At 41.3% G+C, this 18,228-nt stretch overlaps 1 protein-coding gene across 7 annotated transcripts in view; it reads left to right on the top strand.

Annotated features, from left to right (window-relative positions):
• Positions 1-18,228, top strand: part of PRG4 (proteoglycan 4) — a 189,375-nt gene that overhangs the window by 138,000 nt on the left and 33,147 nt on the right. For 5 of the 7 annotated variants that reach the window (XM_075322005.1, XM_075322006.1, XM_075322007.1 and 2 more), the window contains 6 exons: positions 58-471; positions 8,014-8,172; positions 8,311-9,063; positions 10,756-10,836; positions 14,750-14,886; positions 15,520-15,676. In XM_075322005.1, coding sequence (XP_075178120.1) covers positions 58-471; positions 8,014-8,172; positions 8,311-9,063; positions 10,756-10,836; positions 14,750-14,886; positions 15,520-15,676 — 1,701 coding nt within the window. The remainder of the gene's footprint in view (positions 1-57; positions 472-8,013; positions 8,173-8,310; positions 9,064-10,755; positions 10,837-14,749; positions 14,887-15,519; positions 15,677-18,228) is intronic. The other 2 variants (XM_075322009.1, XM_075322012.1) reach the window with 2 other exon arrangements.

Here is an 18,228-nt window from a genome sequence, read left to right as displayed (position 1 = left end):
GTGAGGTAAAAAAATACTAAATAAATACTATAATAAAATATATACTTTCTTTTTAAGAACCAGAAGATCCATTAGCACCTCCAAAGCGAAAAAAAGATCCACTTCCAACTCCTGTACCCACATTTAAAGATGAAGGCTCTGGAGATGATGGCAGTGGAATGGACTTTTCGACAACAACTAGATCAATAACAACTAGATCAGCAACATCTTTAATGGTCCATTCAACAACTACAGCATCACAGACAACTAGAGAAATAAATCAAACTGAAGCAACAGTACATACAACAAAGTCACCAACAGAAAACCCTGCTGTAACTACAGAGAAGGAAAAGACTACCTTTTCCAGTATTCTGCCAACTAAAGAAGCAACTGAAAAAACTACAAATGCGATGACTACCTCCACTCAAAGTCCAACAACCGAGGAGAGAACCACGGGAAAAAGCACGTCAACAGAAACTCCGCTTCAACAAAGTAAGGATATTAAACACACAACTGAAATGAATGATTTGGAAGCATCAGTTATTGTAACACATAATACTGTAGATGGAAACATACATGATGTAACCACAGTGCCATCACAAGATGATGGATCCATTGTGAAAAAGCTGGAAAATTATACTGTAGGCAAAGACATACCTAATTCTATGAATCCTTCAAGTGTGATGGAGATGGCTACAACACAAACAATTGATGGTAAAATCTTTATAGAACGCACATTGAATCCAGGAATTACTCAACCTGAGATAGAAAGTATATCTATTTCTGAGCTACCTAAAGAAGTAAACATGGAAACATCACCATATCGTATAAGTAAATATAATCCTGCCGATTCAACAGCAAGAACATCCACAGTTGTTACAAACACAGACAACACAGTGTCTGATAAAAACAGTACAGAAGATAGAAAAATGTCACTGGATGATATTAGAACATTTGCACAAACAACTCCACCAGGAATGAATCAGCTACTGATCAGTCCTGAGGCCACAAAATCACCAACAGAACATTTTTTAACATTGCAGAAAATGCACTCGACTGAAGATAAAAAATTCCCTTCTGTAGGACAGAGCTTCGGCAACATATTTAACATGGCTGCAATGCTTTCTGATCATGTGTTAGAGGAAAAGTTTAGAACTGTACATGTCCATATTTTAGCTGAGACACAAAATATATTCCAAGGTTTGACTGAAGTTTCACATGATTTTCCACTTGCTACCACTGATGCAGCCAATTCACGTGGTTTTCACATTACTACAGAGTTTGCTACTAATCGATTGAGGCTCTCTCCTAGTGCATCTAGAGTTACAACAGATATCAGCTATGAAAGTTCCCCTTGGACAGGACCAAAGGGCAACATAGATCCTACAGAAAAAAATGCAAATAATATTTTAAGTACATTGGTATCAAAAGAGTCAAGTCAGGAGCCAAAAACTGAAACAGACAAAAATACCCATAGAGAAGAAAAGATAAACACGCCAGACACATTGGAAACTTTAGAAATATTGCCAACTAAGCAAGCAACTTTCACTGAAGCTCAAAATGTTAATGAAAAGCAAAATGCATCCCAGCTAATAGGGAAAACATTACCTGACACTATAAAGGCAATGACTACCACTGCTGGTAGAAACAGAAATACCGCTCCATCAACAGCTGACGCCATAAGCACAGAGTCTGAAAGCCACAGCAAAACCACAGCAGAAAAAATATCAGACAAGCCTATTACTGAACCAAGCTCAGAACAATCTAGATCAACAGCAAAGGCGACCCCTTTACCAACAGAGGGGGCACTGCACTCAATAGTTCAGACCTCGAGGGAAAAACAAACGTCATTTGATACAACATACATGCAAACCACAACGAAACAAAGCACAGGCGAAACTACCCCTGAGACCCATAAAACTATAGAGCCAATAGATGATAAAACCAGCTCTGACGTGGGTACAATTGAAAATACAGGACAGAGCAGGTCAATAAGTGAGGCATCAAATCTAAGTCACACTCTTAGTATGGCAACAGAGCTTACAAAAGCTATTACAAACCATGTAGGAACACTTCCCACTACCACAAACACAGTAAAAGAAACATCACAGAGAATGGCCACTGAAACAAAAGTAACAGCTTCCATACTAGACATTCTGAAAACTACTCTATCAACCGTGCCTAGTGAGGTTTCTGACAAAGATGACCTTAAGATGACTACATATTCTACTAAAATAACTACTGAACCCCAAACTGAGCAAAATGCTAACAACAATCTTACTCCAACAACTATACCGAATGCAGATTCCATAACTGAAAGGGACATAGAATTATCCCCGACTGTTCAAAATACAGAAATAGGAAAAAGCACCACACCGATAAGTGATCATAGCCAACAATTCTCTTCCAGTGAGACAGCTATTATCTTAAAGACCACAGACATTGCTAAACAAAATAACGACCTTCCATCAACTTTAACCTCCAATAAAATAACTGAGACAAACGTATCCCCAACAGTTGACGCCAAGGAATTTTTCTCAACAGAGGGAAATGACTTTACACCTGCATCTAAAGACACTAGAATAACATTAAACACAGCACAAAACACAGATGACGTCCAGACGACTTTATCACCCAGTAAAATAACTGCAACAGAACTATCTACAGCATTTGAGAGCAAGGAATCTTCCTCATTAGCAAAAACTTATCCTACACATACATCTAAGAATAACATATTAACATCTGACACCTCACAATCAAATACAATGCAGCCCACAGACCTCACAAAGCAACAAAACACAGATGACGTTCATTCGACCATAAACCCCAGTAAAATATCTGCAACAGAATTATCCCCAACAGTTGGGACCAAGGAATCTTTCTCAGTAGAGGGAACTGGTCTTACACTTACATCTAAAGACTCTACCGTATCATCTAACACAGCACAATCAATTACAATGCAGACCCTTGATATCACTAAGCAACAAAGCACAGATGACAACCAATCGACTTTATCCCCCAGTAAAATATCGGCAACAGAATTATCCCCAACAGTTGGGACCAAGGAATCTTTCTCAGTAGAGGGAACTGGTCTTACACTTACATCTAAAGACTCTACCGTATCATCTAACACAGCACAATCAATTACAATTCAGACCCTTGATATCACTAAGCAACTAAGCACAGATGACAACCAATCGACTTTATCCCCCAGTAAAATATCTGCAACAGAATTATCCCCAACAGTTGGGACCAAGGAATTTTTCTCAGCAGAGGGAACTGGTATTACACTTACATCTAAAGACTCTACAGTATCATCTAACACAGCCCAATCAATTACAATGCAGACCCTTGATATCACTAAGCAAAAAAGCACAGATGACAACCAATCGACTTTATCCCCCAGTAAAATATCGGCAACAGAATTATCCCCAACAGTTGGGACCAAGGAATCTCTCTCAGTAGAGGGAACTGGTCTTACACTTACATCCAAAGACTCTACAGTATCATCTAACACAGCACAATCAATTACAATGCAGACCCTTGATATCACTAAGCAACAAAGCACAGATGACAACCAATCGACTTTATCCCCCAGTAAAATATCGGCAACAGAATTATCCCCAACAGTTGGGACCAAGGAATCTTTCTCAGTAGCTGGTCTTACACTTATATCCAAAGACTCTACAGTATCATCTAACACAGCACAATCAATTACAATGCAGACCCTTGATATCACTAAGCAACAAAGCACAGCTGACAACCTATCGACTTTATCCCCCAGTAAAATATCTGCAACAGAATTATCCCCAACAGTTGGGACCAAGGAATCTTTCTCAGTAGAGGGAACTGGTCTTACACTTACATCTAAAGACTCTACAGTATCATCTAACACAGCACAATCAATTACAATGCAGACCCTTGATATCACTAAGCAACAAAGCACAGATGACAACCAATCGACTTTATCCCCCAGTAAAATATCAGCAACAGAATTATCCCCAACAGTTGGGACCAAGGAATCTTTCTCAGTAGAGGGAACTGGTCTTACACTTACATCCAAAGACTCTACAGTATCATCTAACACAGCACAATCAATTACAATTCAGACTAATGATATCACTAAGCAACAAAGCACAGATAACAACCAATTGACTTTATCCCCCAGTAAAATATCTGGAACAGAATTATCCCCAACAGTTGGGACCAAGGAATCTCTCTCAGTAGAGGGAACTGGTCTTACACTTACATCTAAAGACGCTACAGTATCATCTAACACAGCACAATCAATTACAATTCAGACTAATGATATCACTATGCAACAAAGCACAGATGACAACCAATCGACTTTATCCCCCAGTAAAATATCTGCAACAGAATTATCCCCAACAGTTGGGACCAAGGAATCTTTCTCAGTAGAGGGAACTGGTATTACACTTACATCCAAAGACTCTACAGTATCATCTAACACAGCACAATCAATTACAATTCAAACTAATGATATCACTAAGCAACAAAGCACAGATGACAACCAATCGACTTTATCCCCCAGTAAAATATCGGCAACAGAATTATCCCCAACAGTTGGGACCAAGGAATCTTTCTCAGTAGAGGGAACTGGTCTTACACTTACATCTAAAGACTCTACCGTATCATCTAACACAGCACAATCAATTACAATGCAGACCCTTGATATCACTAAGCAACAAAGCACAGATGACAACCAATCGACTTTATCCCCCAGTAAAATATTGGCAACAGAATTATCCCCAACAGTTGGGACCAAGGAATCTTTCTCAGTAGAGGGAACTGGTCTTACACTTACATCCAAAGACTCTACAGTATCATCTAACACAGCACAATCAATTACAATGCAGACCCTTGATATCACTAAGCAACAAAGCACAGCTGACAACCTATCGACTTTATCCCCCAGTAAAATATCTGCAACAGAATTATCCCCAACAGTTGGGACCAAGGAATCTTTCTCAGTAGAGGGAACTGGTCTTACACTTACATCTAAAGACTCTACAGTATCATCTAACACAGCACAATCAATTACAATGCAGACCCTTGATATCACTAAGCAACAAAGCACAGCTGACAACCTATCGACTTTATCCCCCAGTAAAATATCTGCAACAGAATTATCCCCAACAGTTGGGACCAAGGAATCTTTCTCAGTAGAGGGAACTGGTCTTACACTTACATCTAAAGACTCTACAGTATCATCTAACACAGCACAATCAATTACAATGCAGACCCTTGATATCACTAAGCAACAAAGCACAGATGACAACCAATCGACTTTATCCCCCAGTAAAATATCAGCAACAGAATTATCCCCAACAGTTGGGACCAAGGAATCTTTCTCAGTAGAGGGAACTGGTCTTACACTTACATCCAAAGACTCTACAGTATCATCTAACACAGCACAATCAATTACAATTCAGACTAATGATATCACTAAGCAACAAAGCACAGATAACAACCAATTGACTTTATTCCCCAGTAAAATATCTGGAACAGAATTATCCCCAACAGTTGGGACCAAGGAATCTTTCTCAGTAGAGGGAACTGGTCTTACACTTACATCTAAAGACTCTACAGTATCATCTAACACAGCACAATCAATTACAATGCAGACCCTTGATATCACTAAGCAACAAAGCACAGATGACAACCAATCGACTTTATCCCCCAGTAAAATATCTGGAACAGAATTATCCCCAACAGTTGGGACCAAGGAATCTTTCTCAGTAGAGGGAACTGGTCTTACACTTACATCTAAAGACTCTACAGTATCATCTAACACAGCACAATCAATTACAATTCAGACTAATGATATCACTAAGCAACAAAGCACAGATGACAACCAATCGACTTTATCCCCCAGTAAAATATCGGCAACAGAATTATCCCCAACAGTTGGGACCAAGGAATCTTTCTCAGTAGAGGGAACTGGTCTTACACTTACATCCAAAGACTCTACAGTATCATCTAACACAGCACAATCAATTACAATGCAGACCCTTGATATCACTAATCAACAAAGCACAGATGACAACCAATCGACTTTATCCCCCAGTAAAATATCTGGAACAGAATTATCCCCAACAGTTGGGACCAAGGAATCTTTCTCAGTAGAGGGAACTGGTCTTACACTTATATACAAAGACTCTACAGTATCATCTAACACAGCACAATCAATTACAATGCAGACCCTTGATATCACTAAGCAACAAAGCACAGATGAAGTCCAGAAAACTTTATCCCCCAGTAAAATATCGGCAACAGAATTATCCCCAACAGTTGGGACCAAGGAATCTTTCTCAGTAGAAGGAACTGGTCTTACACTTACATCTAAAGACTCTTCAGTATCATCTAACACAGCACAATCAATTACACTGCAGACCATTGATATCACTAAGCAACAAAGCACAGATGACGTCCAGACGACTTTAACCCCCAATAAAATAACTGAAGTGGAATTATCCCCAACAGTTGGGACCAAGGAATCTTTCTCGATAGAGGGAACTGATCCAACTCTTACATCTAAAGATGCTATGGTATTATCTAACACGGCACATTCAATAACATTGCAGACCACAGATCTCACCAAACAACTGAACACAGATGGCGTCCAGTCTACTTTTTCCCCCGGTAAAATAACTGAAATAGAATTATCTCCAACTGTTGAAAATATAGAAATGGGACAAAGTACAACACCGACAAGTGATAGTGGTCAACATGCATATTCCACTGAGAGAGCAAGTACACTGCAGACCGCAGATGTAACAAAACAACAAAACACAGATGACGGTCAGTCGACTTTAACTCCCATTGAAATATCTGTTACAGAATTTTCCCCGACAGTTGAGACCAAGGAATCTTTCTCTACAGAGGGATTGTATTCTATACTTACATCTAAAGACATTATAATATCTAACACAGCACAAACAATTACACTACAGACCACAGATATCACTAAACAGCAAAACGCAGATAACGTCCAGTCAACTTTATCCCCCAGTAAAATAACTACAATAGAAGTATCCAAAACAGTTGGGAACAAGGAATCTTCTCCCGTAGAAAACACAGATTCTGCTCAAACACCTAAAGGCATAATAATAACAGCTAACACAGGACAAACAATTACACTGCAGACCACAGATATCACTAAACAACACAACATAGATGACGTCCAGACGACTTTATCCCCAGGTAAATTAACTTCAACTGAATTTCCCCTAACTAGTGAAAATATAGAAATCAGAAAGGGCACCTCAGAATCTGTAAGTAATAGCAGCCAGCATTTATCTTCCAGTGAGCGGGATATTTTTCCTGCTACAGCAACAATATATACTAATCCCATTCACAGCACAATTACATCTGATGCAGAAGTTTCAGGAATTACATCAACAATTGAAAGACGGACAGAGAGAAAATATGAAAAGGCCCAAACATCAGATGTAACAATGGACAGTTTAGCCAGCACCACCATGCAATCAGCATTATTGTCAGAGCCCTCGCATGATGGTTTTACACACGATACTTCATTACCCAATATGACAAAATCCACTGAAGCTACAACAAACAAAAATACACCAACTTCCACATCATTTAGGTTATTGGAGAAATATTACTCATCAGCAGATTCTTCTTCAGTTAGGACTTTGTCTCATACAGACACTACTACAGATCAGGGTTTACATTCTGAAAATGAGCATGTAAACAGTGACTCAACTGACTCATCTTCAGTTACGGTGAAGGATTACTTATTGAGTACACTTCTTGATATAGATATTAGCAGAATTAACACAAGTCATGGGCTAACTACTCTACATATCACTGTAAGTCCAAAGTTTTCACAACGTCCTGATATCACCGGTAGTAGCGCTAGTAGACAGGATTTAGGTGGTAGTACTGACCAACACGTCCCTTTGAATGCGCTTTCAAATACTATGAGCTCAAGTAGATTAGTTACGAGCACATCATACATGAACTTATATAACCCTTCTTTTAATTTTACAGTGAGCACATTGAAAACTCCCCAGGATCAGAGCACAACAGGTTCTAGTGGTAAAACTCATACAACAGTCTCTGGAAAGTTACAGGAAACTACAAATACACTGTCCTATAATAGTGAACCAGTGGATCCATCCAAACACACACTTCCTATCACTGATAATGGTAAATATATGACTTCTAAACAAGCAACTGGTTCATGGCACAATTCAAATGCCCCTTCTGAGTTTACCAATAAGCCGCTTGACCAAAACACTGACTATTTCATGGCAAATACTAATATAATGCCTTTCTCTACCACAGCTACTACTCAGAAAAGTGAACAAGCACAAACCACAGTGATTACAGAATCAACCACAACGCATTCAGATAACATAATTCCATCAGAAAGCAACACAAAAGGGACGAGTATTGAACCCCAGCAAACATTGACAACTAAGCAATCTGTTAAATTGACAACGTCACAGCCCGAAGATGAGCCTGAGGTTTCTACAATAACAAACAATGATGAACAAGAACCAACTCCAACTGAAAGCCCTGTTTTTGAGACAACTAAAAATACAGATGACACCAAACTGACCACCAAGTCCATTAGCTCAACAAAAACACCAAATCCCAGAGGTAGTCCTACAAACAGGCCACTGAAACCTGCAGAGATGGAAAATATTAAACCCACCAACCCTTCCACAAATAACCCATATCATGTTTGTGACTTGCTTAAAGAAGAAGCAATTAAATTGAGGATATCAGATGATGACCTTCAACATATCAATGAAATATGTACTGAGATGCAGCAACCTAATCAACTAGTAAGTACGCCATCTCCAGACGTAAAGCAGCCTAATATAGGTGATAGAAATATTCCCTCCAGCTACCCACATCTGGTAACACCTAACTGGAATCAGCCACCTGGGACAAGAATCATTCAGATTGTAGACGAAATATATCGGAGGATGAATAATTCACCCAATGCAAATTTAACAGATGTGCATAGCTACACTATACATAGACCATCAATATGGGTATTACTACGTAATAAAATCATAAACTCAAATGGTAAGTATAATCTCAGATTTTACTTTATTTACTGTTACAGAACATTTTCATACCATATATTTAATATATTGCTTGTGATACTGGGATGTGCATCTAACTTAAAGGGGTTATCTAGGACTTTTATTTTTTCATTTGCATATGATTTTAAGAACTACCTGCCTTTTCTACCCAGCACTGATATCTGCCTGGCTTACAATGCTCGCAGACAGTTCCTGCTGATGTCATGTCAACAGAGTAGCGACTTCTCTCCACTCTGCTCTATTGATGGGTCCTCTCTGCCAAAGTCATGCTGTTTAACAGCCAGCTCCCCACTGCCTAACTGAAGGGAGCCAGCAGTCCATCACCCATGATGTTGGCAGTGACGCCCCATCAACAGAACTGAGTGGAAAAAGAAGAGCTGCTCTGTTGATAAGAGCTGAAATGAAGCCATGGAATCGCTGGCTGAGATCGTCCCCATTTAGAACAGGCAGTTACTGTAGCAACTACCTATCTGTTAGTTCTACACAAAGATACTAAAGGATTTAGATATTCTCTTTAAGTAGTAAGGTTGTTCACGCCAGCATCATGGATTCTGTTTATAGCTAAGTCATGACAGCTGTGTTGGACCTTTAATAAAAAAAAAAAAATAACATATTGGCCAACCTATTGGACTTTTATCAATTATATTATATTATATTTTAAAGTAAAAATATTGTAGCTCTGTAGATAGCTTTTCATGCCAGCAAAAATATTGGTAAGGCTAAATGGTGGAGGTCCTCATTGCAAATGTGAGCAGAGCTCAACATTATTCCTCATCCTTTTGTATCACTCTCAATTCAATTCATCTTGCTGCCATTAGGCACATTTGTATAAAATATTGTAATGCTTTGCTAAAGTTATATTTTCTATTTCTACAGCCTAGACATATACTAGAAATGTATATCTGTGCCCACAATATACTTATTATATTACCTTATATATCCTTTCTATACTAAGTTAAAGATAGAACTGGAGAACTGGATATACTACTTATAGCACAAGTCCTCTTGTCATATGTGTAAAGAATAAGACCGATGAAAATATACAGTAGAACACATTGTCATTCAGAACCGTTAATCAAGAAAAGGAATATTAATTTTTTTATGTAATTCAAAGACGCACTCCCATTACATTTTTATGGGCTAAGCCTGTGTGAATGTATATGCAGTGTAGTGTAGATGTATTATTATATTCACAAATCCCAATATTGTCCGGTTTCAAACACACTGCTCTGTTCCTTTTCTGGGTCACATGAAGACTATTCCTACTTGCTGGTGTTTATATACTGGAGGTTATATGTGAGCTGGAAGTCGCTATTATCCATATGCTCATATTGTAAAATATTCCATCTCAAACATATAGAACCCTGTGTGATTTGGAGAATGGGAACTCTATTCTTGTGACTCAGAAAAAGACCTGAGCAGTGTAGGACACTGGAAGCCAGTAATGGATGACTATAATAATACACCCACACTACACTACATATACATTTACCCAAGATTAGCCAATAAAAATTTTAATTGGAGTGCATCTTTAATAAAAGAAAAAAATGTGGGAAAAAAAACTCCCAAACACTAGATTAAATATTATGTGGCTGCACATTCACACAAAGAGAAAAGGAAGGAGTCAAAAAATGGAATTATGTCGAACTAACATGCAAATGTTCCACTCTAGACCCACAGAAGAATTTGTGCAATGGGAAGCCAGTAGATGGGTTAACTACTCTACAGAATGGATCCATGGTGGCTTTTCGGGGTAAGTCAATTGGAAAAGTTTTACTACAAAGAGTAATAGGGTAGCACTAATGGAAAGTGAACCTGTCAGCTCTCCTGACCTGTCTGTTTTAGTAAAGGCCCCGTCACACTAAGCAACATCGCTAGCAACATCGCTGCTAACGAACAACTTTTGTGACGTTGCTAGCGATGTTGCTGTGTGTGACATCCAGCAACAACCTGGCCCCTGCTGTGAGGTCGTTGGTTGTTGCTGAATGTCCTGGGCCATTTTTTAGTTGTTGTTCTCCCGCTGTGAAGCACAGATCGCTGTATGTGACAGCGAGACAGCAACAACTAAATGTGCAGGCAGCAGGAGCCGGCTTCTGCGGAGGCTGGTAACCAATGTAAACATCGGGTAACCAAGAAGCCCTGTCCTTGGTTACCCGATATTTACCTTTGTTACCAGCCTCCACCGCTCTAGCTGTCAGTGCCGGCTCCTGCTCTGTGCACATGTAGCTGCAGGACACATCGGGTTAATTAACCCGATGTGTGCTGTAGCTAGGAGAGCAGGGAGCCAGCGCTAAGCAGTGTGCGCTGCTCCCTGCTCTGTGCACATGTAGCTGCAGCACACATCGGGTAATTAACCCGATGTGTGCTGTAACTAGGAGAGCAGGGAGCCAGCGCTAAGAGGTGTGCGCTGCTCCCTGCTCTGTGCACATGTAGCTGCAGCACACATCGGGTAATTAACCCGATGTGTGCTGTAACTAGGAGAGCAGGGAGCCAGCGCTAAGCAGTGTGCGCGGCTCCCTGCTCTGTGCACATGTAGCTGCAGCACACATCGGGTAATTAACCCGATGTGTGCTGTAACTAGGAGAGCAAGGAGCCAGCGCTCAGTGTGCGCTGCTCCCTGCACGTGTAGCTACGTGCGCTGGTAACCAAGGTAAATATCGGGTTGGTTACCCGATATTTACCTTAGTTACCAAGCGCAGCATCTTCCACGTGGCGCTGGGGGCTGGTCACTGGTTGCTGGTGAGCTCACCAGAAACTCGTGTAGCGACGCTCCAGCGATCCCTGCCAGGTCAGGTTGCTGGTGGGATCGCTGGAGCGTCGCTTAGTGTGACATCTCACCAGCAACCTCCTAGCAACTTACCAGCGATCCCTATCGTTGTTGGGATCGCTGGTAAGTTGCTTAGTGTGACTGGACCTTAAGTACTTGTGTTTATGATTTAAAAAAAAAAATGGGACATCTATTGTTAGTATATCACACAGGTCTCACAATGTACGCAGTTGAAGAAGAACAATCTCACCCAGCTGTGAGACCTGTGTGATTACGGGGAGTGTCTCTCTAATCCTTCCACATGCTAATAAGCATTCTGGATCCTCCGTGTGCCGTTAGACCTACACAATGGGAATGTGGGGAGTGTGTCTGCAATTACTCCACACACTACCCAGTATTCTGAATCCTCCGTGTGCCGTTAGACCTACACAATGTGAATGTGGGGAGTGTGTCTGCAATTACTCCACATACTACCCAGCATTCTGAATCCTCCGTGTGCCTTCAGACCTACAGTATGTGAGTGTGGAGAGTGTGTCTGCAATCACTCCACACACTACCCAGCATTCTGGATCCTCCGTGTGCCTTCAGACCTACAGTATGTGAGTGTGGAGAGTGTGTCTGCAATCACTCCACACACTACCCAGCATTCTGGATCCTCCGTGTGCCTTTAGACCTACAGTATGTGAATGTGGGGAGTGTGTCTTCAATCACAGCACACACTCTGCAGCATTCTGTTTCCTCCGTGCGGTGTCAGACCTGTGCGAGCACGGAGAGTATGTCTGCAATCTCTTCACACACTAGCCAGCATTCTAGATCATCCGTGCGGTCAGACCTCTGTGAGTGAAGGAAGGAAGGAGTGAGTGCCAGGCCATGAGGGCTCCGCACTCCTTCGCCAGTGAGAATCAGTATTTGTAAGCTTCTTTGGGGCAGGATGTTTGAAACTTGCAGTTCTCTTCAAAGCAGCATCATAGATGTAGCAGATAGACACATGAGACTGAGGTTCTCTTAGCAAAACAACATAGAACAGTTTATATGATCTTCCATCTTCATGATAAACCAGGCCAAATTTCTACGGTCCAGCTGCCACTCTTTCCTGGGGTACTCCGCCTGGCCAATCCCATTAATTGTGACCTAGTCCTCCAGCTGGCGGGCCAATGCCTCCGCTTTCCCCTTCTTCTTTCTTTAGCTACCCGTGGTACTCTCACTGTTCCTGATGGCTTCTATTCATTCGACTTCCTTTGACCCGTCCGAGGTTCTCTGCCCCGACAGTCATCTACTTCCCTGGACTCTTCTAAGCCCATTCGGAGGTGAGCCCTAGGCTCCAGACCCTTGAAGGATACCACTGGGTTACCTAACGGGCTCAAGTTAAAAGGCCATGTCCTCACTCCCAGAACACCTCTGCAGAACTGGCACCTCACTAGGCCCGTCTTACTAACAAACCCGCTGGCCATCTGGATAATTTCACATACACTCTCTACTATACAGTGTGTCCACCCATATCCTGTCCACAGCCATTAACTTGAGAACGGCTGCAGCTATAGGCATAGAAGTGATGTCTAGGTATAGTAAAGTAGCCATGCACTACGCAATGAAACCACCCATTGCGCCACCTGGTGGAAAACAACGGAGTTAGAATTTTTATTTTGAAAACGGAATGAGATAGAGAAAAAAAGTGAATTACAAATTTGTAGGGCATCATCAATTCAATACGAATCGACACCTTGCAAACAGAAATGCTATGATATGAAACCCATGCCCCCCCCCCCAAAACATTGAATGCTGGTCACGCATATGGCACTCATTTAACTTTGATGCTCAAAGTGGCCACCATCAGCTGCTGCAATGCACATCTGGACTCTGGACAGCATACTATATCTTGCTGCATGTTGTGCAATATGGTAGGTGACACGTTTGCACAAGCATCTGTGATACATCGTCGTAGGTCCTGCAATGTTGATGGAGGGGTCGCATACACCTGCTGTTTCATGTGACCTCACAGAAAGAAGTCCAATGGGGTCAGGTCAGGTGAGCGTGGAGGCCACTTCACGCAGCCACCATACCTAATGACTTTTAGGAAGGTCTCCATGAGGTATCGCTTCACGTCCGCAGCCTTGTGAGTTTTACACTTTCTAATCATAGCATTTTTGTATGCAATGTGTCGATTCGTTTTGAATTGATGATGCCCTACAACTTTGTAATTCACTTTTTTTCTCTATCTCGTTCCGTTTTCGAAATAAAAATGCTAACTCCGTTGTTTTCCACCAGGTGGTGCTATAGGTGGTTTCATTATGTAGCGCATGGCTACTTTACTATACCTAGACACCACTTCTATGCCTAAAGCTGCCGCCGTTCTCATGTTAATGGCAGTGGACAGGATATGGGTGGACACACTGTATATTCAATTTATATACAATTTATACTAAATACACAAGGACAGTATGGAGGATTTAACAGTCTCATGCTGGATTATACCTGTAAAAATATTAATGGATGGACAATCCCTTAGAAGGATTTGCTGCTAATGCAAGATATCACGAGACTCCAGAAAAGCACTCATGATGTTAAAGCTGTTTTTGTTGCAATCTTTATTGTACATAGACAATATACGCTATATACAGATAAACTACACAATGTTAAGCAGAAGTTTGTAATGTTCAATATACTTGTACTGAACATTTGCAAGTTATGTTTCTTAGAAAACTAATACACTTTATAAAGATTTCACTATTTGGTTATTAGACAAGGCTATGCGTGCCATAGAGGGAGCCAGTGCAATAAGACCCTTGTCCTCTACATATGTGCTTTGCGTTCAGACACAAATGGTCTTGCAACTTAACCTAATTTTGCATAAATTCCCATAATAAACACTTCTTTTTCCTAAAATGTTGGGTAATTTCAGGTCACTACTTTTGGACGTTAAATCAAGGTGGTGTGATGGGATGTCCTCGCAAAATTACTGAAGTTTGGGGTGTTCCATCTCCAATTGACACAGTTTTTACTAGATGCAATTGTGGTGGAAAGACCTTCTTTTTCAAGGTATGAAATTGTGTAGTACGTGCTCTAAAAGATATGAGTGGCCTGAAGTCATTGGCTATACACTATGCTTACATTATACAATCTAGTACTGCTCTAGTATGTTTTAATTTCTTTTTTTCCCTCATTTTCAATGTTTCATAAGAATAGGATATGATTTATTGCGTAAAGCTGTTTACTGCAGATAGATTTCATAGTGTTTATTCTTACAGTAATCATGTCTTGGAGTTTTGGGTCAAATTTTTTGACAATCCACACAGATCACCAAAATGTTCTGAATAGGTATGCCATAAATAAATGAGTGCGCGCTAGAGCTTCCATATCTCTAATTCATTGCAATACATAAACGTTGCGCATGTGCAGTCACCTACTTTTTAGGTACGAGGGACCACAAGTCACCCATTTCTGGATCAATGTGGTTTCCTGAGCTCAGACACCTATCAATCATATATCACATCATTTCTCTCTGTGCCCTCTTAGAGACTTGGAAGCTATAAAAGAAATAATAGATATATAAATGTCACAACTCTCAGCATGCTGATAATAAAAGTGTGTATTGGCATGCATTCAGCATTGTAAAGTAGTGTGCAATTTAAAATAAAATGTGTTTATCATCCTGCTCCTTTCTAATGGTAGGGTTCTCGTTATTGGCGTTTTTCCAATGATGTGATGGATCAAGGTTATCCAAAAGAAATTATTAAGGGTTTTGGTGGACTCAGAGGTAAAGTAACTGCTGTACTGCCCGTCGCTGGATTTAGCACAAGGCCAGAGTCTGTCTATTTTTTCAAACCAAGTGAGTAGAGTATAATATATTTGTAACCACTGTTTGGTGAGCATTGAACAAATGTAAAAATGTAGAGAAGATGTTGTAATGAGCTTACACTTTAGATTATTTGCAGAAATATCTATTGAAGTATACAACATGAGCTTTTACATTTATATATATATAGGAAAAGATTACTACACTATAACATGCAAACATCCTCTTTAAAGAGAACAAGGGCTAGAACTCTAGTGCCAAATATTGTATGTAGTATTGCTAGAAAACAATACTGAATCTTTAATGGGCCTTTCCACATGACTTAGGATATCGAAAAAAACAGAACCTTCATTTTCAGGCATGTGTTCTCTCTTGCATTTGTCTTTCAAGGGCGACCAGCCTTCTTGGGGGACTTGAAAGAGTTTGTGATGTTGTAAAGATACAATATTCTCAAAATCACAGACTCAGAACGACCAACTTCTCTTACTATGGCTGATCTGGTCACCTCTTTGGCCTTCATCTGGACAACCTGCTGCCAGAGGGTTTCAGTCACTTTGGAACGGCACACCATTTTTGTAAAGTCAGTGCAAACTAAAAAGGTTAGGCTGCCAGTTAGGTCTGAAACACACATCCGTTAAACACGTGCGTGTTTGGTCCGTCTCCGTATGTACCGGAGACACGGACAAACATGCACCAATGTTAATCTATTATTGAGGTCACACGTGCGTTATTCCATAAGGTCTGTGTGTCCGTGTCCGTGATGCGTATGTGTTTCCGTTTTGCACGGAAGCATGTCCGTTTTTTGCACGAAACACGCACACACGGACTCCATGAAAGTCAATGGGTATGTGCACACAATAACATGACACGGATGCATCTCTGCATGCTCCGTGTACGTTTTGTGCTTTTTTGTAGCGATGTCGGTCATTCTTTGTTTTTCTGTCTATGTCGGTCATTCTCCCTCAGTCCGTCGGTCAGTCTCTCTCTGTCTTGTCTGTCCCTCTCTCTGTCTGTCGGTCAGTCTCCCTCCTCTCTCATACTTACCGATCCCCGATCACCGACGGGGCGCTGCACGGCTGTTCACTAAACTCCGGCGGCTTTTACTATTTTGAAAAAGCCGGCCGCTCATTAAACAATCTCGTATTCCCTGCTTTCCCCGCCCACCTGCGCCTATAATTGGTTGCAGTGAGACACACCCCCACGCTGAGTGACAGCTGTCTCACTGCAGCCAATCACAGCCACTGGTGGGCGGGTCTATACTGTGCAGTTAAAAAAATAAATAATTTTAAAAAACCGACATGCGGTCCCCCCCATTTTGATACCAGCCAGGGTAAAGTCACACGGCTAAAGGCTGGTTTTCTCAGGATGGGGAGCTCCACGTTATGGGGAGCCCCCCAGCCTAACAATATCAGCCAGCAGCCGCCCAGAAATGCCGCATCCATTAAATGCGACAGTTCTGGAACTCTACCCGGCTCTTCCCGAATTGCCCTGGTGCGTTGGCAATTGGGGTAATAAAGAGTTAATGACAGCACATAGCTGCCACTAAGTCCAAGATTAATCATTGCAGGCATCTATAAGATACCTTCCATGATTAATCTGAAAATTACAGTAAATAAACACATACACCCGAAAAAATCCTTTATTTGAAATAATAAACACTAAAAAAACCCCTCGTTTACCAATTTATTATGCCCCAAATACCCATCCATGTCCGGCGTAATCCACGGAGGTCCCGCGTCGCTTCAAGCTCTGCTACATGAAGGTGACAGGAGCGGCAGAAGAACACCGCTGCTCCTGACAGCTCCACACAGCAACTGAGGTAAGTATCGCGATCAGCGATGACGTCACTCAGGTTACTCGCGGCCACCGCTGGATCCTCCAACTGTGACTGCAAGTCGCCCGAGTGACAGCGATGAAGTCACAGGTGAGTTGCAGTCACGGCGGGAGGATCCAGCTAGCCTGAGTGACAGCAGCGCTAATCGCACTGCTCACTTCAGTCACTCAGGGGATTAGCGGTCACCGGTTCACGGGTGACCGCTAATCAGGACGCGACACAGACTAACCCGCGGTATGACAATGAAGTCGGGTGAAGTTCACCTGAGTTCATTCTCAGCGCGCGACTCTGTCTGCTGTCAGCCAACATGTAGCAACTACATTTTACATCACACAGACATTTCACACGGACAACACATACACACGTCAGTTAAGTTTCACACGCACATTAAACATGCACACACGGCTAGCATACGCAGTTCACACAGATGCCACACGGACCATAAAAACGGACACAAAAAAGGGACACGAACCCGAAAAACGGACGAAACACACGTGCGTTTTTTTTCATGGATGTGTGTTTCAGGCCTTAGGCTATGTCCGCACGTTGCTTTTTACCTGCTTTTTACCTGATTTTTTGCTGCTTTTTCAACTGCAGCGTTTAATGCCAAAATGGTTGTGTTCTGCTTTTCAAGCAAAGTCTATGGGAATTTGGGTTTCTTGTTCGCACTATGCAGTTCAAACTGCAGCCTTTTTGTTGCAGAACTTTGGTCAAAAACTCAACTTTGTAGTGCAAAACCCAAATGGCAAAA

Source organism: Anomaloglossus baeobatrachus, chromosome 8, assembly GCF_048569485.1.
Source record: "Anomaloglossus baeobatrachus isolate aAnoBae1 chromosome 8, aAnoBae1.hap1, whole genome shotgun sequence".
NCBI classification, from domain to species: Eukaryota; Metazoa; Chordata; class Amphibia; order Anura; family Aromobatidae; genus Anomaloglossus; species Anomaloglossus baeobatrachus.
The sequence above is the reverse complement of the archived record's forward strand: the minus strand, read 5'-3'. Positions and strand labels throughout refer to the sequence as shown.